Below are 25,912 nucleotides of genomic sequence, written 5' to 3'. Positions count from 1 at the left end.
ACTTGGGTAATTATGCTTGTCACTAACAAAGGGCCAACCGATAAAACGTATATCTATGTGCGTTCTAAAAATGAACTCGAAAACGGACTTCAGGTATCATCACGGTGCAATAATGATCAAGATGGTGACTCTAACCTATGGTTACATCATATGGAATATAATGCGTTCCAATGACGGGCCTAAATCTATGTCTGTAAACTCCGATTAAACAAAAGTTCTCTGACGTGATCGAATATTTATGTAGTTACATGTCTTATAACTGAAGCTCCTGTCTCTTTGTAGTAAGATTGATGCTATTAATTTATATCTATATATGTAAAAGTCATACAACACCCAATCAGCTACACAACGATTTGCTAAATGATAAAAAAAACAACATCGTTTTCTAGAAACTAATAAATGTAATTTTTATTGATTATTATGTACAAAATCGTGAAACTTTTGTAATAAATAGCTATAATTCTGATTTCATTTTGTCTCCAAGGCCACGCGGACATGAAACCCCCGTGCCCCCGAGCCCGCAGTAACCCTCGGGGTTCTTGTGAAGATATTGCTGGTGATAATCCTCCGCGTAGTAAAACTCGGACACAGATAGAATTTCTGTAGAAATTTTCTCGTAGCCATTGTTCCTCAGTTTTTCTCCGTATGCTTCCTTGGTTTGTATGGCCTCTTGGCGTTGCTTACGGTCGTAATAATAAATACCAGAGCGGTATTGGGTCCCGAGACTCCTACCCTGGCGCATCCCCTGGGTGGGGTTGTGTCCCTCCCAAAATACCTATATGAAGGAAAGATTGAGTGCTTTAAAATCATGCACGTAAACGATGACCGACCTATTAAGACATCGCAATCAAAATATAAAATTAAAACCGACGATGAGATCGGAATCGCCCTAAACGTGTGTTTCATTTTGTATACTTATGGTTTATACACAGAATTTAAAAAAAACATTAATATTCCTAATAATCTGTCTGAATCGATACAATAACCGGTTACGATAATATGGGAAATTTGTTTCAAACTGAAAGTAATATTGAACCCAGCAAACAAAAGTCGATTGAGCTTGTCTAGTTTGATTGAATACTGATGTCATTTACAAGTAGGTTTATACAATTTACCTGTAATTTACCAGTGTACTTTCTAGGGTTTTACCTGTAGAAGGTCAGCGTAACTGATCTGGTCTGGGTTATACACCACTCTGACCACCTCGTTATGTCCAGTTCCACCGGTACACACTTCCTCGTAAGTCGGGTTCGGAGTATAACCATTAGCGTACCCTACCTAGAACAGCAGCAAGTATATTTATATAAACGGCCTTACATAAAATACATGGCAAGTAGTTAAGTCAATAACGTTTAGTTTGCACATTTTTCTTTTTTTCTTTTTGTGTCTGATCTATGTTACTTCATTTTGTTGCATATTTGAAGCGACTTTGAGTTGGAATTTTACTCCTTACGTGTCAACGTTCATTATCCGCGTGCATTGCGAATATACACTATGCTCAATTATATGCTATCAATGCAACTATCGCAAACGAGAAAAAAAAACACCCCATCAACTATGAAAGCTTTTACATGTTTGTTTCAATTGACTGTACCTGTGTTGAGAACACCCCAGGGAGTTTCCAGAATCTTCTCTCCGCACCCCAAAAACAGCCCATACCTGATTTGAAATTGAGATAGATACCATGTAAATGATATAACGATGGACGAGGCAATGCTGAGCATTACACATTCGAGTCAGTGCCAGTGTCCTATGTTTTTGTTTTTGACGAATACAAATACAAGAGCAGTGTAAATCGAATGCTGCCAATAGAAACATCTAAATGTTATTCGAAAAGCAAAAGCAGATATTGTTCAGTTGATAATTTACTGAAAATTCACATGATTGTTGAGTTTTCAAATTGACTATTTCAAATTTGAAATGATCGATTTCTGAGTTTGTCCTTATTTGTTGATGTTATGGAAGACCGACGCAAGTACACATCGATAGGTATATGCCGTACCAAACATAGCAAGCTGCATCCCACCAGGGAACGGAGGTACCGTAGGGTTACTGCTGACATCATGAGTAGGGGAGACAACCATCTTTGTACTTCGACCTACAAACAAATCGTTAGATATTACGCAGGTAAATTCTTAAAAAAAATAATATGCGATAAGTTTATATACTGTTAAAATCTCAGTTATCTGAAGGATTAAAGCTCTCGCAATGATTGAGACATTGAACCAAAACAAGTATCTTTTCTTATCAACGGCATTCGAAATTGTTTTGATTATTTTGCAATACTATGCTATGATCTGGCGTTAATCCAATGTAAAAACATCATCATATAGATTTCTGATATTGTAAATGTGTTTATATTTCGTGTATTTTAATTTTTCGCGAAAAATTGCGTGGTGAGAAGATCGTAAATTCAAGTATCTCTAAGTAATTTATTCAGACGAAATTAATAAATAAACAAACGAATAATACAGGATAGCAAAATGAAAAACGTTCTCGCTTTAATTAAGTTAGTTACAGTATGTTTACATTTATATAAAGTTATATTTTCGGTGTAAATATTTGTGTCTTTCGCGTGGAGCTAAAACTGCACAAATGTATCACGACAGTTAATATACATATCTCGTCATGTATATATTTACATACCACACAAAAAAATAAATAATTCAACACTGTGCAAATACTTGATTATCTAAATAACCACACAAAAAAATCACTTATCAAAACCAAAGTTGTTTGTAGGATTTTTTTTACACAAATTGTGACATCACCAAAGTTGTATATAAGGAAAACATACACCTTCTGTGACTTCGCAAACACTCATGAGCTAACGTCAGAATCGATATTTGTGGGAAAAGTTCCGATCACTACTACACGTTTAATGTTTTTAAGACATGCAACGACAGGGAAGTATTGTTCGTTTAATATTTGATTAAATAATTAATGCTTGGAGTTATGTTATACAAATGTATATACCGGTAATAGCATCCTCTGGTTCAGGCATAACCATCTTGCTGGCTGTCTTGTCATCGGGTAGACGACCGTCAACTTGTCGTAGTAAAACGCTCACCAGTAGCGCTAGCGTTAGCAGACAACTCCTTGATAAGGCATTCGTCAACATCCTTAATGAGCAACATCACAATAAAAGATACAATAGTTTACACGTATATATGTAAATTTCTTCTCAGTCCAAGTGTACAAGAATATAAAGCTGTATTTTTATTGCGTCTTTTACTTTATTTCTCCTTAAAAGATATGTTAAAACACGTAAATATAAACAAATTCGAGATAAGCATTATAACATCTCCAACAAACTCGAGATAAGCCTGGTAAGTAACTATCAAGGTCTAGCCAATTTCTGCAACAAACTTGAAATAAAGATGGTTATTACAAAGCCACATACAACAAAATCGACATAAACATGAAAAACTAACCAAAACTCGTGTACTACTTCTATAACAGACTCGAGATGGCATGATAAGCAGCTATCGCTCTTACATAACAACTCGTCATTATTCCTGTAAACATATACAACAAAATCGAGATAAACATGATAACTTACAATCGCTCATGGGAACTTATTCAACAAGCTCGAGATACAAGTGAAAACTAATAACTCTTTAAGAATCTATTCAACAAACTCGAGACGGACATGATAGCTAACCATCTCATTTGGAACATTCGAGATGAACGTGCTATATAATAATCATTTCTGGCGAAATTCTACAACTGGTTGTAACTTAAGTTAGATAAACATGATAACTAACAATCATCGAGGGTAATATAGAATAATTTATGGTGTGGTATTTCAGGGAGGTTGCACTCTAGTCTAAAGTCGGCATCAGATCCGTGCCATCGCAAAGTGGCAAATACACACACAAGCACGCATACATTGCTCATATGGATGTGAAAACAACCCAATATGTGAAAACAGGAAAATCTATATGGAATTCATTAATTACTGTGTTTAAATTACTAAAAACTAACTCTAGTGTGAAACATCCAAACTTGTTTAAAATTCATAAGTTACTATCTGTTAACTACTTAATATTCAAAGTAGCTCTTATTTAAACAATTCCCACTAGTTAGATTCGCTTTTCACGAATTGGGTTGCACATGATAGGACAAATCATATCAACCCAATATGTGAAAACATGAAAAAATAAATTAAATTCCTAAGTTACTATCTGTTAATTACTTCTTATTCAAAGAAGGTCGAATCTGAACAATTCCCACTAATAAGATACACTAATTAGCCAAAATAAACAAAGATTTTTTTCACTTTTCACGAATTGGGTTGCACATAATAGGACAAATCATATCAATCCAGTATGAGAAAAACATGATTTATTTCTCTAAATTCCTAAGTTTCTATATGTTAACTACTTATTATTCAAAGTAACTTTTATTTAAACAGTTCCCACTCACTAGAAACGCTAATAAGCCAAGGAAATATTAAGGTTTTTTTCACTTTTCACGATTTGGGTTGCACATGTGGACAAATCCTATCAACCCAATATGTGAAAACATGATTTTTTTCTCTACATTCCTAAGTTACTACCTGTTAATTACTTCTTATTCAAAGAAGGTCTAATATATATGAATACTTCCCACTAATTAGATACACTAATTAGCTAAAATATACAAAGATTTTTTTCACTTTTCACGAATTGGGTTGCACATGCTAAGACAAATCCTATCAATCCAATATGTGAAAACATGATTTTTTTCTCTACATTCCTAAGTTACTACCTGTTAATTACTTCTTATTCAAAGAAGGTCTAATATATATGAATACTTCCCACTAATTAGATACACTAATTAGCTAAAATATACAAAGATTTTTTTCACTTTTCACGAATTGGGTTGTACATGATAGGGCAAATCATATCAACCCAATATGTGAAAATATGAAAAAATGTTTTAAATTCCCGAGTAACTTTTTGTTAATTACTTATTATTCAAAGAAGCTCTAATGTGAACAATTTCCACTAATAAGATACAATAATTAGCCAAAATATACAAAGATTTTTTTCACTTTTCACGAATTGGGTTGCACATGATAGGACAAATCCTATCAACCCAATATGTGAAAACATGATTTTTTTCTCTTAATTCCTAAGTTAGTTAAAGGTCTAATATTAACAATTCCCACTTATTAGATACACTAACTAGCTAAAATATATAATTGTCACTAAACTTGAGGTTTTTGAAGTAAATTCAATTTTCATGATGTAATATACTTACCATAACTTTAGTATGCATATACAATACCTTCACCCATCTTTGTAGCCCAAAAACAAAAGATTCAAATATCCCGACCTCCCTACCGTCACGTAACCCATATCTCGACGACAGAGCCACGGAGTGATCTCCCTTCCTCAAACCCCTTTTATGGAGCCTAAAGGCAGCCAGGATGAGGAGGCAAGGTGAGGAATACAGGGTGGGACTCAATTTCATTTCAGTAATAATTACCATAACTTTAGTATGCGAATTCGTCTTACCGTAGTGGAGGCTTCGAATCCAGGCAGATCAGGCTGACGGAACAAACTCGAGACATGCTCAAGGTAGGAAAAAGGTTCAAGGAACCCCCCTAATAAAGCCCCGAAAGTAATTAAAAAATGGAAAAACCTCCCCGTAAAACGAGCAGGTGTTCCACCGTGGTGCCTGATAGCATACTATTTCAAATCACTGAATTACTGTGGAGGAACAGCCACACACTGTGCAACCACCACCGGTCCAAGGGAATACAATCCATCAGAATAAGAAGCCAAGGACCGGAGATAAGAAATCCGTGAAGGTAGTCTGTCCGCGCCAGAAAGCCGCGGACATGACCTCCTGAACCTGATCATCCGAGTGGTCGTAACCGTACTTGATGACCTGACAGATCCATCTAGACACTGACTGAGAGGAGATATCCTGTTGACCCTGCTTAATGGGCAAAAACAGAGGAGATCAGGAACCGGAGAGACAAACGTTGGCAACTGATTGTTCAGTGAAGTGGCGAACAGGTCTTTGTGAGGCCTGTCCCACACCTGACAAATTCCCTTGAAAATCGAGGGATTCAGTTGTCACTCTGTCAAAACCGCCTGGCGGCGCCTGGATAGAGTATCCGCCAGAACATTCAACCTGCCTGGTAGATGCTTGACACAAATTGTCAACTCCATTTCCTAACAAAGAAGAAGAATGCGGATAGCGAGGGCACACAGGGTGTGAGACCTGGTTCCCCCCTATCTCTCCAGATACGCGACAACCGTAGTGTTGGCCGTAGCCACACAAACCACCCTGGAATGCAGGATCTCTCGAAAAGACTGCAGAGCCAACATAACAGCCCTCATCTCGAGCATATTGCTGTGCTCCGAGAGCTGTTCCCCAGACCACTCCCCCGACCGGCAACGCCCGTCGAGATAAGCTCCCCACCCTGTCATGGATGCATCCGTGTACAGGGTCATAGTGGGAACCGGCTTGGACAAAGGAACCCATCGGAGAACATTGTCCTGATGAGTCCACCAGCGTGCGTACTCCTTGACCGACTGGTTCAGAAGAAGCCAGGCTTCCAAATCCCTTGAAGAAGGGACCCAGTTGGCAAGGAGAAACATCTGGAGAGGCCTGATGTGAAGTCTCCCAGAAAACTGAGAAACCAACGTACCTGGACTTGAGACCGGCCGATGAAGGTCAGCGCAAAAGCCCTGGCCTTCTCGAACTTCTCCATCGGTGGAAGGGCGATGCCCTGAACCGTATTAAAACGGTTCCCCAGAATAACAAAATCCTGAGATGGGGAAACCTCCGAATTTTCTCTGGAAGGAATAAAGCCGCCCTTGAGTAAGAGTTTCAGAACCAACCGGGTGACCTGCACCAGAGACTCTCTCACTAGGTGGAGCATGAGGGAGTTGTCGAAATAGATGTGAACATCTATTCCTCGAGAGTGCAGGAATCCCACGACCACCTGCAGCAGCTTGGTGAAAACCAAAGGTGCAGTCGTGAGCCCGAACGGCATGGCCCGGAACTGGAAGACCTTTTCGTTGCAAGTAAAACGGAGGTACTTCCGTGCCGACTTCTTGATGGGGATGTGGAAATAGGCGTTCTTCAGATCTACTGAAGTCGTCCACATTCCCTCTCTCACGGAGGTAAGTGAGGAGAATATACGTGCTTGTTGAAGGCACTTAGATCTATGATGGGAAGCCATGCCCCGGACTTCTTCCGAACCAGAAACATTCTGGAGTAGAACCCGGGAGTGCATCCCGACATAGGAACCTCCTCGACCGCGCCCTAGGTAAGCATGGTCCTTACTTCCTCCTGGAGCGCCAGAGCCTTTTCCGGATCCCCCGGTGGAGGAAAAAAGATTGGCTCCGACGCTTAGGGCGGATCCCGCACTAGCGGAATGCCTAACCCCTCCTTGATCACAGACAAGGCCCATGCGTCTTCCGTAATTTCCTTCCACTCTGGAAGGAAAGCAGAAAGAAGATACCCCACAGGAAGATCTGGTCGAGGCAGATCGAGACCTTGCCAGGTAAGAGAACCGTCTGCTGACCCGAAGCCTAATCCTGCGGGAGAAGGACCTAAGCTTGAGCCGAGAGGACTGCAGTCCTCCCGGCAAAACTCGTCGTCTGGCACGACCAAGGAGGGAAAAAGAGAGTCAGGAACCCTTCTTCTTAACCCCAGGAGGGTTCTTACCCTTCTTACCCTTCCATTTGTTGCCCTTGAAGGGAGGCTTATACTTGGGCTGTGCAGAAGACTGCGAAGCCGAAGAAGCCGAGGCGCTGACCCCTGCGAGGTACTGGCATTCTTAGCCTGCGACCGAGTCCTCCTTCAAATCCTTCTGAACAGAAGGAAGGGCCCCTCCAAAAAGAGTGGACCCTGAGAAGGGGGCAGTCAACAATCTGGAGCGGTAAGGCATATCGATCGGGCGGTTTTTCAAAACTGAAAACCGCCTAGCCAACAAGACATTGACGAGCGATGACACCTGTAAAGCTGCCAGCGCTCTCAATGCCCCGTTCAGGGCAGAGGTCACTCTGTCCTGGATGTCGGCCTGTTCTGTCTCGGTAATCCGACCCTCAGGCAAGTCGGATACCCTATATAGACAAACCTTCAGGTAGTCTATATAAGACAGAATCTGGGACGGAACACCACCTGGTCCCCCGATTTACCGGGCCAGGCTGCAAGTTACCTCGATTCCAGCTTAGCTGGTTGAGGGGCAAGAAGGCCATTATGTGTGGTATAGTCAGTGGCGTGCACTTCTGACAAATCGCCAACACTGAGCTGCAACCCAGCATACCCAGGACTACGGGTTGAAGAAGTATTCTTCTCTAAAACCCGAAACTGGGCGGTGGCCAGAGCTGAAGACACAATAGTGCCTTCTGGCAGAGAGCGGTCCGACCGAGCGGACACCCGAGGAGCCACCAAAGAACCTAAAAGGCGGACTCGGGGACAGATGACGCCGAAGGTGGTGGGCAAACCTCCTCCCCAAAAATCTGGGAAACGTCCGCCCTAAGGCCCCGCATACCGGACAACACATACTGGGCCTCAACCTCAGCAGCCTCAGGGTCACCCTCATCCTGGACGTCCTCCTCAGAGGGCAAGCCCTCCTAAGGACCGTCATCAGACAACTCGGAAAGACCAGCGTCTATATCCGAGCAACCAGGTGAAAGATGAACAACATCATCGTCCTCTGCCATACCCGCGCCCTCAACGTCCATAGCCTCCACACCATCCAGACCAAAAGCCTCGGGCGGAGTCAACAGAACTGCTAACACGTCTCCGCGAGAGAGAGACCAAACCCGCAGGATTCCACGACGGAAAAGCCATGGGGTTAAACCCATATCCCGGAGGATAAGGTAAAGGTCCCGCGGGCTGGGAGTGACCCCAGAACTGGCCAAACTGGCCTGCCTGAGACTGGAGCTGGCCAATTTGCCCACAGGGCGAAGATGAACCGCCACTCCCTCCAGGTGGAAACCCGGACATGTACGGGCTAAGCCCGTAACTGCCGGGATGCTGCCGCAACCCACAACCACCCGCAGGCTGGTAAGGGCGGCCCAAGGATGGTTGCCCGCAGGCACCCGTATACCTTAAGCCAGGGGAAAACGGAGGCCGGAAACCGGCCCCCTGTCCAGCAAACCCAACACCTGGGGGGAAACCCCCCAGGTTCCCGGAAGAATGAAACTGATGACCGGACCTAACAGGACCAGGATCGGGTAGCTGACCGGGAGGGTAAGCCTGACCAGCATTGGTGCCGGGATTAGTGAGCTGAGCGTCACTAATCCCGGTAGACACAGACAATCCCAAAAGAAAGTCTGTAGTCACACCAGGACCTGAACCCGAAAGAACAGGCCCGGCACCAAGACTGTCCCCAATGACAGCAACACCTGGAATGCCGGGATCACTGACAGAATCAGTGACCGGCGGCCGGTAGTCCCTACCCGAAGGCAAGCGCGAAAGCTTACGGGCGTTCCCGACCAATTCGACCCTGGGCTGTGTCAAGCCAGGGTCGGGCTGCCCCTCCCCTACTCCAGGGAGTTCCTGGACAGGAAGGGCCACCCCCTGCTTACGAGAGGGACTCGCCGAAGCGAGACCCCCCGAGACAGGAACAGAGACAGTACCACCAGACCCCAGAGAGTTGGTGGCACGACCCCTACCTCCCTGCTTCCCTCGATTACCGGAAGAAACAGACGAATCTCTCTTACGGTAAGTTGAGGGTAGCTTTGGAACAATGAAGTCCTTGTCCTGAGATTTAGTCTGCGAACAAAGTTCACAAGGCGAAACCTCACTGCAAGGACGACACCTGGGACAAGCATAATGAGGGTCCCGTTCCACAAAGAAATGGGAACACCCATGAGATCTACCTCGTCGCTGTCCCGTCCGAGACATACCCTCCAAAGCGAAAGTAAACAAAAATTTACAAGCAGATAAACACGGAAAAAAATAATAAAATACGATAGTACAAAGTACGCAACGTAGAAAGAATTTCACCCGTAATATAAATCAGAAAACGGTTAAAATAAGTAACGTTTGCCGAAACAAACAACCGTCACCGAAATAAACAGAGGTCGGAAATTAACCCACAATAATGGCGGACCGTGGCACCACCGGCACACGTGGAGTAGTGGAGTAAAATAACCAGCCGTAAAAGGCACACAAATAATTTTCAACAATAACTAATTGTATCAACAAGGGCAGGTGGGTATAAGGCACAAAAACTGCGCAATAAATTGAGTTGACACTCGAACCAAACCGACAAAAGCAGGCTCCGGACGTCAGCAGGAAGCAGGCGCCATAAAAGGAAGAGGAAGGGAGATCACTCTGTGGCTCTGTCGTCGAGATATGGGTTACGTCACGGTAGGGAGGTAGGGATATTTGAATCTTTTGTTTTTTGGGCTACAAAGATGGGTGTAGGTATTGTATATGCATACTAAAGTTATGGAAATTATTACTGAAATGAAAAGAGCATTCACATTTTGACACGGATGCTTCCTGTGAAACCAATTTAATCTAATAGTTGATCTAAACGACAAACGACTACAGTGGTGAAATACAGACAATGTTACAGGAAACCTGGAGAAATACCTACTTGTAAGCTGGCTGGTTAACCCCGCACACTACAGGAAGCTCGTCATTTCTAATTTCAATGAAATCGTCATATTTAAGAGTCAGTTATCACTCAAATAATTATAAAATTTATTCAAAAAAATGGTCTCACGAATAATGATTTTCTGCAGAAATCTTAATACACATTTGTAGATGGATGCACAATTGATGTTTTTTTTCATGCCCCCACCGTATCTGTACTGGCTGACTGTCAGTAGAACAAGCGACAACTAAATAGATATATATATATATATATATATATATATATATGTATATATTCATAACTGTCTCAAACAAACCAATGTCAACACCCTCGAGAATTTCTTTTCAAGATTAACAAACTTCTCTTTGAATATCGCACTAAGTATCATAAACATGTATTGATGTATAAATCACAAAATAACTTCCGATTAAAGTATAACTACTAACCTATCAATACCAGTATCATCTCGCTTTTCCTCCGGGTTTAAATTGAAACCTGTACGGTTTTAACCTGTCATTTTACTTCTTATTGCCTGATCGTAACTCGTGAGATGGTCTTATGCTTCAAAGACCTAATTCTGAACTAATTAAACACTGTTCAGCTACCCTGGAGTTTTACCAAGGCGTATAAAAAATGTTCATTTAAAGCGAATTTTATATAAGCACTTAAAAGAACCTCCAACGATTAAATATCTCAGTACCACTGGTGTTTACAATGTTTATACTTAAAAAAATTACTATACGTGTATGTAAACTGACAATTACTATACGTGTATGTAAACTGACAATTACTACACGTGTATGTAAACTGACAATTACTACACGTGTATGTAAACTGACAATTACTACACGTGTATGTAAACTGACAATTACTACACGTGTATGTAAACTGACAATTACTACACGTGTATGTAAACTGACAATTACTACACGTGTATGTAAACTGACAATTACTACACGTGTATGTAAACTGACAATTACTACACGTGTATGTAAACTGACAATTACTACACGTGTATGTAAACTGACAATTACTACACGTGTATGTAAACTGACAATTACTACACGTGTATGTAAACTGACAATTACTACACGTGTATGTAAACTGACAATTACTACACGTGTATGTAAACTGACAATTACTACACGTGTATGTAAACTGACAATTACTACACGTGTATGTAAACTGACAATTACTACACGTGTATGTAAACTGACAATTACTATATGTGTATGTAAACTGACAATTACTACATGTGTATATGAACTGCCAAGTACTATATGTGTATGTAAACTAACAATTAGTATAGTGTATGTAAATGGACAATTACTATACGTGTATGTAAACTGACAATTACTATATGTGTATGTAAACTGACAATTACTACATGTGTATGTAAACTGACAATTACTAAACGTGTTTGTAAACTGACAATTACTATTCGTGTATGTAAACTGACAATTACCATACGTGTATGTAAACTGACAATTACTATACGTGTATGTAAACTAACAATTAGTATAGTGTATGTAAACGGACAATTAATATATGTGTATGTAAACTGACAATTACTATATGTGTATGTAAACTGACAATTACTACATGTGTATATGAACTGCCAAGTACTATATGTGTATGTAAACTAACAATTAGTATAGTGTATGTAAATGGACAATTACTATACGTGTATGTAAACTGACAATTACTATATGTGTATGTAAACTGACAATTACTACATGTGTATGTAAACTGACAATTACTAAACGTGTTTGTAAACTGACAATTACTATTCGTGTATGTAAACTGACAATTACCATACGTGTATGTAAACTGACAATTACTATATGTGTATGTAAACTGACAATTACTATATGTGTATGTAAACTGACAATTACTACATGTGTATGTAAACTGACAATTACTAAACGTGTTTGTAAACTGACAATTACTATTCGTGTATGTAAACTGACAATTACCATACGTGTATGTAAACTGACAATTACTATACGTGTATGTAAACTAACAATTAGTATAGTGTATGTAAACGGACAATTAATATATGTGTATGTAAACTGACAATTACTATATGTGTATGTAAACTGACAATTACTACATGTGTATATGAACTGCCAAGTACTATATGTGTATGTAAACTAACAATTAGTATAGTGTATGTAAATGGACAATTACTATACGTGTATGTAAACTGACAATTACTATATGTGTATGTAAACTGACAATTGCTACACGTGTATGTAAACTGACAATTACTAAACGTGTTTGTAAACTGACAATTACTATTCGTGTATGTAAACTGACAATTACCATACGTGTATGTAAACTGACAATTACTATACGTGTATGTAAACTAACAATTAGTATAGTGTATGTAAACGGACAATTAATATATGTGTATGTAAACTGACAATTACTATATGTGTATGTAAACTGACAATTACTACATGTGTATATGAACTGCCAAGTACTATATGTGTATGTAAACTAACAATTAGTATAGTGTATGTAAATGGACAATTACTATACGTGTATGTAAACTGACAATTACTATATGTGTATGTAAACTGACAATTACTACATGTGTATGTAAACTGACAATTACTAAACGTGTTTGTAAACTGACAATTACTATTCGTGTATGTAAACTGACAATTACCATACGTGTATGTAAACTGACAATTACTATATGTGTATGTAAACTAACAATTACTATATGTGTATGTAAACTGACAATTACTACATGTGTATATGAACTGCCAAGTACTATATGTGTATGTAAACTAACAATTAGTATAGTGTATGTAAATGGACAATTACTATACGTGTATGTAAACTGACAATTACTATATGTGTATGTAAACTGACAATTACTACATGTGTATGTAAACTGACAATTACTAAACGTGTTTGTAAACTGACAATTACTATTCGTGTATGTAAACTGACAATTACCATACGTGTATGTAAACTGACAATTACTATACGTGTATGTAAACTAACAATTAGTATAGTGTATGTAAACGGACAATTAATATATGTGTATGTAAACTGACAATTACTATATGTGTATGTAAACTGACAATTACTACATGTGTATATGAACTGCCAAGTACTATATGTGTATGTAAACTAACAATTAGTATAGTGTATGTAAATGGACAATTACTATACGTGTATGTAAACTGACAATTACTATATGTGTATGTAAACTGACAATTACTACATGTGTATGTAAACTGACAATTACTAAACGTGTTTGTAAACTGACAATTACTATTCGTGTATGTAAACTGACAATTACCATACGTGTATGTAAACTGACAATTACTATACGTGTATGTAAACTAACAATTAGTATAGTGTATGTAAACGGACAATTAATATATGTGTATGTAAACTGACAATTACTATATGTGTATGTAAACTGACAATTACTACATGTGTATATGAACTGCCAAGTACTATATGTGTATGTAAACTAACAATTAGTATAGTGTATGTAAATGGACAATTACTATACGTGTATGTAAACTGACAATTACTATATGTGTATGTAAACTGACAATTGCTACACGTGTATGTAAACTGACAATTACTAAACGTGTTTGTAAACTGACAATTACTATTCGTGTATGTAAACTGACAATTACCATACGTGTATGTAAACTGACAATTACTATACGTGTATGTAAACTAACAATTAGTATAGTGTATGTAAACGGACAATTAATATATGTGTATGTAAACTGACAATTACTATATGTGTATGTAAACTGACAATTACTACATGTGTATATGAACTGCCAAGTACTATATGTGTATGTAAACTAACAATTAGTATAGTGTATGTAAATGGACAATTACTATACGTGTATGTAAACTGACAATTACTATATGTGTATGTAAACTGACAATTACTACATGTGTATGTAAACTGACAATTACTAAACGTGTTTGTAAACTGACAATTACTATTCGTGTATGTAAACTGACAATTACCATACGTGTATGTAAACTGACAATTACTATACGTGTATGTAAACTAACAATTACTATATGTGTATGTAAACTGACAATTACTACATGTGTATGTGAACTGCCAAGTACTATATGTGTATGTAAACTAACAATTAGTATAGTGTATGTAAATGGACAATTACTATACGTGTATGTAAACTGACAATTACTATATGTGTATGTAAACTGACAATTACTACATGTGTATGTAAACTGACAATTACTAAACGTGTTTGTAAACTGACAATTACTATTCGTGTATGTAAACTGACAATTACCATACGTGTATGTAAACTGACAATTACTATACGTGTATGTAAACTAACAATTAGTATAGTGTATGTAAACGGACAATTAATATATGTGTATGTAAACTGACAATTACTATATGTGTATGTAAACTGACAATTACTACATGTGTATATGAACTGCCAAGTACTATATGTGTATGTAAACTAACAATTAGTATAGTGTATGTAAATGGACAATTACTATACGTGTATGTAAACTGACAATTACTATATGTGTATGTAAACTGACAATTGCTACACGTGTATGTAAACTGACAATTACTAAACGTGTTTGTAAACTGACAATTACTATTCGTGTATGTAAACTGACAATTACCATACGTGTATGTAAACTGACAATTACTATACGTGTATGTAAACTAACAATTAGTATAGTGTATGTAAACGGACAATTAATATATGTGTATGTAAACTGACAATTACTATATGTGTATGTAAACTGACAATTACTACATGTGTATATGAACTGCCAAGTACTATATGTGTATGTAAACTAACAATTAGTATAGTGTATGTAAATGGACAATTACTATACGTGTATGTAAACTGACAATTACTATATGTGTATGTAAACTGACAATTACTACATGTGTATGTAAACTGACAATTACTAAACGTGTTTGTAAACTGACAATTACTATTCGTGTATGTAAACTGACAATTACCATACGTGTATGTAAACTGACAATTACTATACGTGTATGTAAACTAACAATTAGTATAGTGTATGTAAACGGACAATTACTATATGTGTATGTAAACTGACAATTACTATATGCGTATGTAAACTGACAATTGCTACACGTGTATGTAAACTGACAATTACTAAACGTGTTTGTCAACTGACAATTACTATTCGTGTATGTAAACTGACAATTACTACACGTGTATATGAACTGACAATTACTATACGTGTATGTAAACTAACAATTAGTATAGTGTATGTAAACGGACAATTAATATATGTGTATGTAAACTGACAATTACTATACGTGTATGTAAACTGACAATTACTACACGTGTATTTAAACTAACAATTAGTATAATGTACGCATGGACATTTTCTATCATTTTATAAAATATATGGCGTTCTTTACTCGATACAAAGCGTAAATGAAATAAATGTATAAAAAACGGGTCATGTGATAATGCATAAGCTTGTTACACCAACGTGTATTTGAACTGAATATTTCCCTCTTCATAGTAACTATCTATGCAATCCTGATTGTCAACCACTAAACAGCTTGTAAAGCGATTGTGGACGTTTGTCCCTCCGCCACCTTCGCTTGGATGTTGTTTGTGCCGGAATAAACCAGGATACACATTACGTGTAGCTAAAGCCGGGTTTTTGTTTACATAAACTAAACGTCCATTATGTGGAATCCTGGTCAGATCACGAATTTGAGATCTTAGAATGTAGGAACCGGTAATGGACGAAGTAGCCCATATATCAATATGCCAATGTTTGCTACTTGCACTTAAAATCGACGGTTGTTCAGATGCTGAACAGTTCCGAGGTTTTCGATCCGTCCCAAATTTAATGCCTTTGGACCGTAGTGTGATTCCGGCTTTCTCTAAGGTCCTGAAGTCTTCACACCAAAATTTGATGTCTCCGTCAATCTCCCATGGTATCACCTTATACAATTTCACAGCTCCCAGGTGTGTCCCGGCATTCAATTGGCACGGCACACCTGCTTTCTCACACATCTCCATGACGCCGTTGTTTAAATCTGCCAGTTCCTGAACGCAACATGGTGATCTGACATACCCTTTCCCCTTCTTACATTGGTACGGGTAGTTACATCCAAAATGTATAGTCAGACCCATTGAGAATTTCAATTTGTAAAGATATCGTTTTCTTCCAAATTTCTCCCAGTCCGTGGTTATCTCGCTACGGCGAGGGGAGTCCATATAAAACATTGCATCAGGACAAACAGCAACTTCACCCTCAAGTCTCATAAAAAAGTCTTCATATAATCCCATAGGCGTCAAATTGCCATCAAATTGTACCTGCTTCAATTTGTCGGTTCTGATCAAAAACGGTCCGTCCACGTGATCACAAAATACACAGTCGTGCATGGACTCGTCGTAGCCCTCCTCATATGCTACCGTGTAGTTTCGGAGCACCCTCTGATGACAACCTAAACTCCAAACAGAGTCAGAGTTTCGGATGGACCCTCCTACTGCGGTAACTTGCAGCCTCTCAATTTCCCGTACGAGTCGCTCGATGCGGGAATCAGAATCAAGTGCCGTCATATTTTTAACAACTAAAGTGTATTTGGTTTTCACTCTAGCTATTAACTTGTTTAAAGCTTCCCCCTCTTTGATACTAGACGCCAAGTGTATGACATGTGTACGGTTCTGCTCCTTGATATTACCACCATAGTCCCCGACTACAGCCGAGATATATCCGCCGTAACCATTTGAGAAGAACTTTGTACTATCAGCATGTGAACCATAATCAAGGCGAACAATTGTGACGATTTCCTCAATACGTTTAGAGTAGGAGCAATTTTGGACCCGATATCCATATATATTGTCAACGTAATACTCCGGACACACGCTGTCCGACTTATACTCCTTCCGTTTTGTGACGTTTTCAAAGGAGGTTCCGAATCTTTTCAGTACTCTATCCATATGTTCGCATGCGTATCTCAGTGCTTTGCTTGTTTTGGAGCCTCTTGCGTGTAACCTTGCTTGTTTTAGATAAAGGGCTACATCAATTATTTGACGTTTAATATCTGACACATCCACGTGATCTATGGGAGTGTCCAATGACGCCGATTTTGTGTAGGTTTTAGACAAAACATGATGATTGGTTGAGCTTTGAATGTCTGTAATGAGTATAAGTGCTAACACCATTCCGATTCCGAGACATAGTGCAAAATATTTCTTCATTGTTATCACCTGTAAAACGAAATATAAAATTAATAGATAATACCATCACATAATGTAGCAGATATCACATTGTCTGTGTTTCACCACTGTAGTCGTTTGTCGTTTAGATCAACTATTGATTGAATTGGTTTCACAGGAAGCATCTGTGTCAAAATGTAAAACTAACTACATAGTTTAGTGACAATTATATATTTTAGCTAGTTAGTGTATCTAATTAGTGGGAATTGTTCATATAAGACCTTTTTTGAATAAGAAGTAATTAACAGATAGAAACTTAGGAATTTAGAGAAAATAATAATGCTTTTTATATTGGGTTGATATGATTTGTCTTAGCATGTGCAACCCAATTCGTGAAAAAAATCTTTGTATATTTTGGCAATAGTGTATCTTATTAGTGGGAATTGTTCATATTCGACCTTCTTTGAATAAGAAGTAATTAACAGATAGTATCTAAGAAATTTAAAATATTTGTTCATGCTTTCACTCATTGGGTTGATATGATTTGCTATCATGTGCAACCCAATTCGTGAAAAGTGAAAAAAAAATCTTTACATATTTTAGCTTATTAGTGGGAATTGTTCATATTAGACCTTCTTTGAATAAGAAGTAATTTTAAAACAGGTAGAAACTTAGGAATTTAGAGGGGGAAAAACATGTTTTCACATATTGGGTTGATAGGATTTGTTCTAGCAGGTGCAACCCAATTCGTGAAAAGTGAAAAAAAATCTTAATATTTGTTTTGGATAATTAGCGTATCTTATGAATGGGAACTGTTTAGATAAGAAGTTTTTTTGAATAATAAGTAGTTAACAGATAGTAACTTTGGAAATAATTTTTTCATGTTTTTACATATTGGATTGATAGGATTTGTTCTATCATGTGCAACCCAATTCGTGAAAAGTGAGAAAAAAGTCTTTGTTTATTTTAGCTAATTATTGTATCTAATTAGTGGGAATTGTTCATATTAGACCTTCTTTGAATAAGAAGCAATTAACAGATAGTAACTTAGGAATTTAAAAAATCACATATTGGATTGATAGGATTTGTCCTATCATGTGCAACCCAATTCGAGAAAAGCGAAAAAAAAATCTTAATATTTTTTTGCTTATTCGTGGATTTAATTAGTTTGGATGGTTCACATTAGAGTTAGTTTGAATAATCTAAGTAATCTAAACACAGTAATTAATTAATTCAATATAGTTTTTCCTGTTTTCACATATTGGCACGCTCCACACGTCCCTGAATGACCTTAACTGTTGATAAGAAGTTAAACGAAATCAAACCAAACCGAAACAAAACCATGCGTTCAAGTCAGAGTCGGCTTTTTTAATGATAACTATTCGTGCATAACAGATAAAAGATTCAACTTACCTTTCTTGAATCATCGTTCCGTAACTAAAGAGAAACAATATCTCACTTCCATACAACAAACACTAGTTTTAATCTCGAACGTTGTCACACGTTATACAATACTGGACGTTATTCAGCCTTTATCTGCAAGCGATAAGATAGTACACGCATCTAAAAGCAATAAAGCTATTGATTAAATATTCAAAAGATGTTCGGTCATAGATAACAGAAGATTTACTGACCAGTACGCGTCTCAGGAATTTAAATTGCCACTCGAAATGTTACCTTTTTCGAATACTATAAAGATATATTTTGTAGTAATAATTCATAAACACTGACAATCACTTGAAAATTCCAACGTTGTGTGATATCATGATAACATGATAGCGGTGTCAACACCGGCCTTTAAGGACTTTCCACCTTTCGTAATACACATGTTTTTCTTGTCGTATTTTCGTGTCGTATTTTCCGTATTGCGTATCGGGCATTTCATTACCGTAGTGTAAATTATAATATTTACATTTGCATAACATTGTCACTATATATAGCCTCTTTGAAAGCTGTGTCGTTGATGGGACTTTAATTCCCATGCATCACGAGACACAATATTTAGCGTATTAATACAACACTGACCGGAACTACAATATCCAATATAAATAAACATGACGGCTGCTAAAATATCGCTGGGCATTGTGAGATTTGACAATGTCATTGTAAATTTATGTGTAAAATAAAAAATAAAATAAAAAACACTTTTATTACAACTAAAACAAGACCAAGGTCTGCAATATCGTACAACATACACATCGGTTGAAATCACCTATGCCGGCAATGGAAACAATTTTAACGCTCATGCAATTTATCAGAAATATCGTCTGTTACACTGCACTGATCAACAGGGGTTCGTTACAAATGTCTGAAATACACATATTCTATAGACCTACTGACACATATGTTACAGACCTACTGATATGAGTCACAGCACACATAAACATTTCAGACATTTGTAACGAACCTGTGCTCCGTCGCAAGATCACTCACTTCAAACGCTATCAGTTTCACGCGTCTCGCATCCACGGGCGGTTCCTCAGTTTCTGACGACATGACAAATAACGAGTGTGTTATAGAATCTACCGACTGTTGTCAGGTTCCCATACAATCAACAAATAAATTCACGCCTGGATTTTTCACAAAATGAGCAAAGAGAAAAGTTCGAATTAACTTCCAAAAATAACTCCCTCGTGGAGGGCAAGGTCGGATTTACGGTGTTCACTGTATTTGTCCATGCACGAAATTTGTTCCGGGGAAAAATCGAAACAATTTCAAATCTAACTTCAAAATTCTATTGATAAACTTAAATCTCCCTACAGACATATCATACGCAATTGTATTGATACTGAATTGTGAAATAAAATTGAAATGTTTGTTAAAAGTACTACTTTGTTTGCCAATCAGCACGCGACAATACGCTGTTCAAACTATTGAACGAAATTGTGTTGACTGTCGATAAGGCGGGCATTTTTAATTTTAAATATAAATTATGAGTTAAAAAAGAACATAAGAGGCAGAGAAAACGTTAATATAAGTATTGAACTGTTTTTGTATGGTATTTATGATCTATTTGAATGCAACACCGGGTAAACAATAGTACACGTGCGTGACGATGATATGTCAACACCGGATATCGAGACCTAACTTGGAAATGTGTAATCACACGTACTTCAGAAATAAAGCTTATGATTTATCTCACAGGAAAACACTGACATACGATCAGACGACTTCAAGAATGTGGTATGAGGCGCATGGAATGCAGACTTATGTGTTTTGTTTACCGACCTCACCTGTACGTATCATGTGCTAACAGTAGTTCACAAGCTCTTGGTCGCTATGACATTTGCTTTCGAGCGAGTTACGCTCTTTCAGATAAATTGGTTCACAAATGCAATTACATGTGAAAATAGTGGTTTGTAAAATATCAAGATCCCTATAAAATGCAAGTGCATGTGCGTGCACGTAATAACGGCATACCATGCGATAGCCTATGGTTACATACGTACCTGACATGTTGATATACCATGCGTAAGCGGGCTATGGAATGATGTCCAAAGTGTACATGATTGAGAGTAATTTTGTTCCATAAAAGAACAGTAAATTGACAATTAAATATAGTAATATAATTTAATTCCGTCGTTTTTGATATAGTAAAGAAAATAAGTGTCATTGTATAAATTCTATCCCTCTGCAAAAAGTTCCGATTTTTTTCAAGGTAGACAACTCTCATCAGGATCAAAATTATTGTAAAATGTGAAATAAATTAATTATGAAGACTTTGTGTGTATTTGGTTCAATTTTTCACTCTTTTTGTATGAAACTATGTGTCCTGTTTGCTTTTAGCTTGTATTTAGAAACTTGTATCCATACAATTTCAATAAAAAACGCTTTTTGTAACATGTTGTAGATATTTTATGATTAATAAAATATTTGTAGGGTTGATAAGCGATGTTTCTTTTCATTATTTTATTGTTGCAATAGTTTTGAACAATGCCACATGCTCAAAAAATCTGAAAGTGTTGAATTTGACAAAAAAATCAATTTTTCGGTATTATTTACCAAAAAATCCCCAGTTTAACGGAATGCTTAGATTTTCATAAAATCATCTCTACATAGTGACATAACCATTATGTAAAACTTTCATTGAATTCTGCTGGCTAAATGCGAAAGGGTGGAGCCTCCTTAACATAGTGTTCTAGCCGGGAATAGCCGGTGAGACTTATGGTGTGTGTATGCTAGTGTTATATAGTGTATATGGTTTGTATGGTGTGACGTGTGGTATGTATATGATAGTGTTACATAGTGTATATGGTTTGTGTGGTGTGTAAATGTTAGTGTTATATAGTGTATATGGTTTGTATGGTGAGACCTGTGGTATGTATATGATAGTGTTACATAGTGTAGATGGTTTGTGTGGTGTGTATTTGATAGTGTTATATAGTGTATATGGTTTGTATGGTGTGACGTGTGGTATGTATATGATAGTGTTACATAGTGTATATGGTTTGTGTGGTGTGTATATGATAGTGTTATATAGTGTATATGGTTTGTGTGGTGTGTATATGGTAGTGTTATAAAGTGTATATGGTTTGTATGGTGTGATGTGTGGTGTGTATATGATAGTGTTATATAGTGTATATGGTTTGTATGGTGTGATGTGTGGTGTGTATATGGTAGTGTTATATAGTGTATATGGTTTGTGTGGTGTGTTTATGATAGTGTTACATAGTGTATATGGTTTGTATGGTGTGTTTATGTTAGTGTTATATAGTTTATATGGTTTGTATGGTGTGACGTGTGGTATGTATATGATAGTGTTAAATAGTGTATATGGTTTGTATGGTGTAATGTGTGGTGTGTATATGGTGGTGTTATTTAGTGTATATGGTTTGTGTGGTGAGACCTGTGGTCTGTATATGATAGTGTTACATAGTGCATATGGTTTGTGTCGTGTGTATATGGTAGTGTTATATAATGTATATGGTTTGTGTGGTGTGGACGTGTGATCTGTATATGATAGTGTTACATAGTGCATATGGTTTGTGTCGTGTGTATATGGTAGTGTTATATAATGTATATGGTTTGTGTGGTGTGGACGTGTGGTCTGTATATGATAGTGTTACAAAGTATATATTGTTTGTGTGGTGTGTATATGATAGTGTTATATATTGTATATAGTTTGTATGGTGTGATGTGTGGTGTGTATATGGTAGTGTTATATAGTGTAGATGGTTTGTGTGGTGTGTATTTGATAGTGTTACATAGTGTATATAGTATGTATGATGTGACTTGTGGTGTGTATATGATAGTGTTACATAGTGTATATGGTTTGTATGGTGTGTATATGGTAGTGTTATATAGTGTATATGGTTTCTATGGTGTGCATATGTTAGTGTTATATAGTGTATATGGTTTGTATGGTGGGACCTGTGCTATGTATATGGTAGTGTTATATAGTGTATATGGTTTCTATGGTGTGCATATGTTAGTGTTATATAGTGTATATGGTTTGTATGGTGAGACATGTGGTCTGTATATGATAGTGTTCGTAGTTTATATGGTTTGTGTGGTGTATATATGGTAGTGTTATATAGTGTATATGGTTTGTGTGGTGTGGACGTGCGGTCTGTATATGATAGTGTTACAAAGTATATATTGTTTGTGTGGTGTGTGTATGATAGTGTTATATATTGTATATAGTTTGTACGGTGTGATGTGTGGTGTGTATATGGTAGTGTTATATAGTGTAGATGGTTTGTGTGGTGTGTATTTGATAGTGTTACATAGTGTATATAGTATTTATGATGTGACTTGTGGTGTGTATATGATAGTGTTACATAGTGTATATGGTTTGTGTGGTGTGTAAATGTTAGTGTTATATAGTGTAGATGGTTTGTGTGGTGTGTATTTGACAGTGTTACATAGTGTATATAGTATGTATGATGTGACTTGTGGTGTGTATATGATAGTGTTACATAGTGTATATGGTTTGTATGGTGTGTATATGGCAGTGTTATATAGTGTATATGGTTTCTATGGTGTGCATATGTTAGTGTTATATAGTGTATATGGTTTGTATGGTGGGACCTGTGCTCTGTATATGGTAGTGTTATATAGTGTATATGGTTTCTATGGTGTGCATATGTTAGTGTTATATAGTGTATATGGTTTGTATGGTGGGACCTGTGCTATGTATATGGTAGTGTTATATAGTGTATATGGTTTGTATGGTGTGATGTGTGGTGTGTATATGGTAGTGTTATATAGTGTATATGGTTTGTATGGTGTGATGTGCGGTATGTATATGATAGTGTTATATAGTGTGTATGGTTTGTATTGTGTGACGTGTGGTGTGTATATGATAGTGTTATATAGTGTATATGGTTTGTATGGTGAGTATATAATGGTGTTATATAGTGTATATGGTTTGTATGATGTGACGTGTGGTTTGTATATAATGGTGATGTTATATAGTGTATATGGTTTGTATGGTGTGATGTGCGGTATGTATATGATAGTGTTATATAGTGTATATGGTTTGTATGGTGTGTATATAATGCTGTTATATAGTGTATTTAGATTGTTTAGTTGATCGGGTATGCCCAAACTAAAAGATTGAATTAACATACATACGGAATTTTACATTCGACACCGTGAAATAAATTATACTAATGGAAAGGTAGCCAAAATATTATAACACGATTCAAAATGTTGTGACCATGTCAAAATTGTCACTGATCGGGTATGCCCAAACTAAAAGATTGAATTAAGATACATACGGAATATTACATTTGACACCGTGAAATTAAATTATACTAATTGAAAGGTAGCCAAAATATTATAACGCGATTCAAAATGTTGTAACCATGTCAAAATTGTCATATAGACAAAATCGTTCAAAACAGTGTTGATTCTATAAATAAATACTGCATGTAGTACTTATCTATTAAAACACAGTCACTTGGTTGAGTGATTGTAAATTTTCACATAAATAATGTTTTCCAACCTTCGGTTCATAACATATTCATGAACATGAGTCGTAGTAATAGGTTCCTAAATTTGCTAATCACTGTCAATTGAGAACAAACAAAATACACTAAGTGTCGCAATGGGGGCAGCAGATCATTTTGGAGTGTTCCCCAAAACAAAAAAAACGCACAGTTCTGCTTTCCAAATATCGAGTGGAATGTTGTAAATATATTATCTATGACATTCTAATGGAAGCTAGAGTTCAATATTAGCCGCTTCATGCGATAACATGCAGTAAATTACGCTTGAAGAACCACTAGCCTTAAGTGATCATTACCACAACTAGATATATGTGTACATTCCATTTAATCGTTTTTAATAAACTTATCACATAAAGGATAAACATTATGATTAATAAGAAGTATCTGTCAAAATGATAAACGACAGCTTTTAATATAATCAAAGTTGCTAACTCAGGCCGTTCCCTAGTAAAATGACCCCGTTTAATTTCATTTCAACAAATTTTATTGACCAAGTAGTTACAAGTCGATTTGATGGATTTACCTTCCAGTCCTTATCAAGTAGAATGGAAGGATGGTATAATGACAGATCAATGTGGGTACGAGAGCATGCAGCAGGGTGTAAATGGGTAGGGGTATTGTTGTTAAAAAGACACAAGTTGTTTTTATCTATAAATTCCTCAATACGTCTTCCTCTCTCGTCTATGTTTGGAGAGCATCACCGGCTTTTATGTTACACGAATGTTCATGTTCAACGGGGGGCAACTCGTATATTTCAAAAACCTTATTTTGACAGATCGAGTGGAATGTTGTCCATACATCTGTACATTACCTATGACATTCTTATGGTTCAAATAGTTGTTATTATAGCTGTCTTCTACAATAACACGTAAACAGTAGCCAGTAGCTCTTTTGAGATGCAGACCATACATATCAAATAATACGATCAACATTCGTTCGTATCTTAAAAGCTTATCATATTTGTAAGAAGCTGTATTGTTAGTGTTACTCTGGTATTTTAGGAATATTTAGGGTACCTTTTTTATATAGATTATAATGGTACAACTATTATGTAACGGGTACGGGTATTGCATAAAGAGAGATAACTCCGAATGTAGGGATGAGGATGCTAGGATGCGTGCGCATACCCGATTAGAATGTTCCTGAAATAAAATAAATATACGAGACGGTAACCTCTCCTTCCTGTTCATTTC

At 37.1% G+C, this 25,912-nt stretch overlaps 1 protein-coding gene across 4 annotated transcripts; it reads right to left on the bottom strand.

Moving 5' to 3' along the window:
- Window positions 1–389: 389 nt before the first annotated feature.
- Window positions 390–20,229, bottom strand: LOC110463548 (peptide methionine sulfoxide reductase MsrA 1-like). Of its 4 annotated transcripts, XM_021518214.1 has the most exons (6): window positions 19,180–19,638; window positions 2,977–3,122; window positions 2,003–2,098; window positions 1,595–1,659; window positions 1,150–1,278; window positions 390–775 (listed from the first exon to the last, which is right to left on the bottom strand). In XM_021518214.1, the coding sequence occupies exons 1-6, from the start codon at window positions 19,191–19,193 to the stop codon at window positions 455–457; spliced, it is 771 nt and encodes a 256-aa protein (XP_021373889.1). In that variant the 5' UTR covers window positions 19,194–19,638; the 3' UTR covers window positions 390–454. The 4 variants fall into 4 exon arrangements, with proteins under 4 accessions (XP_021373889.1, XP_021373888.1, XP_021373887.1 ...); XM_021518213.1 differs by lacking the exons at window positions 390–775; window positions 1,150–1,278; window positions 1,595–1,659; window positions 2,003–2,098; window positions 2,977–3,122 and adding exons at window positions 15,979–17,817; window positions 20,200–20,229 and having other exon boundaries at window positions 19,180–19,302; XM_021518212.1 differs by lacking the exons at window positions 390–775; window positions 1,150–1,278; window positions 1,595–1,659; window positions 2,003–2,098; window positions 2,977–3,122 and adding an exon at window positions 15,979–17,817 and having other exon boundaries at window positions 19,180–19,302; window positions 19,498–19,638.
- Window positions 20,230–25,912: the final 5,683 nt, after the last annotated feature.

This window comes from Mizuhopecten yessoensis, unplaced genomic scaffold (genome assembly GCF_002113885.1).
Source record: "Mizuhopecten yessoensis strain PY_sf001 unplaced genomic scaffold, ASM211388v2 scaffold10917, whole genome shotgun sequence".
NCBI lineage: Eukaryota > Metazoa > Mollusca > Bivalvia > Pectinida > Pectinidae > Mizuhopecten > Mizuhopecten yessoensis.
The sequence above is the reverse complement of the archived record's forward strand: the minus strand, read 5'-3'. Positions and strand labels throughout refer to the sequence as shown.

Coding starts and splice junctions, on each gene's coding strand:
- LOC110463548 (XM_021518213.1), bottom strand. CDS start 17,808: ATGAAGAAATATTTTGCACTATGTCTCGGAATCGGAATGGTGTTAGCA.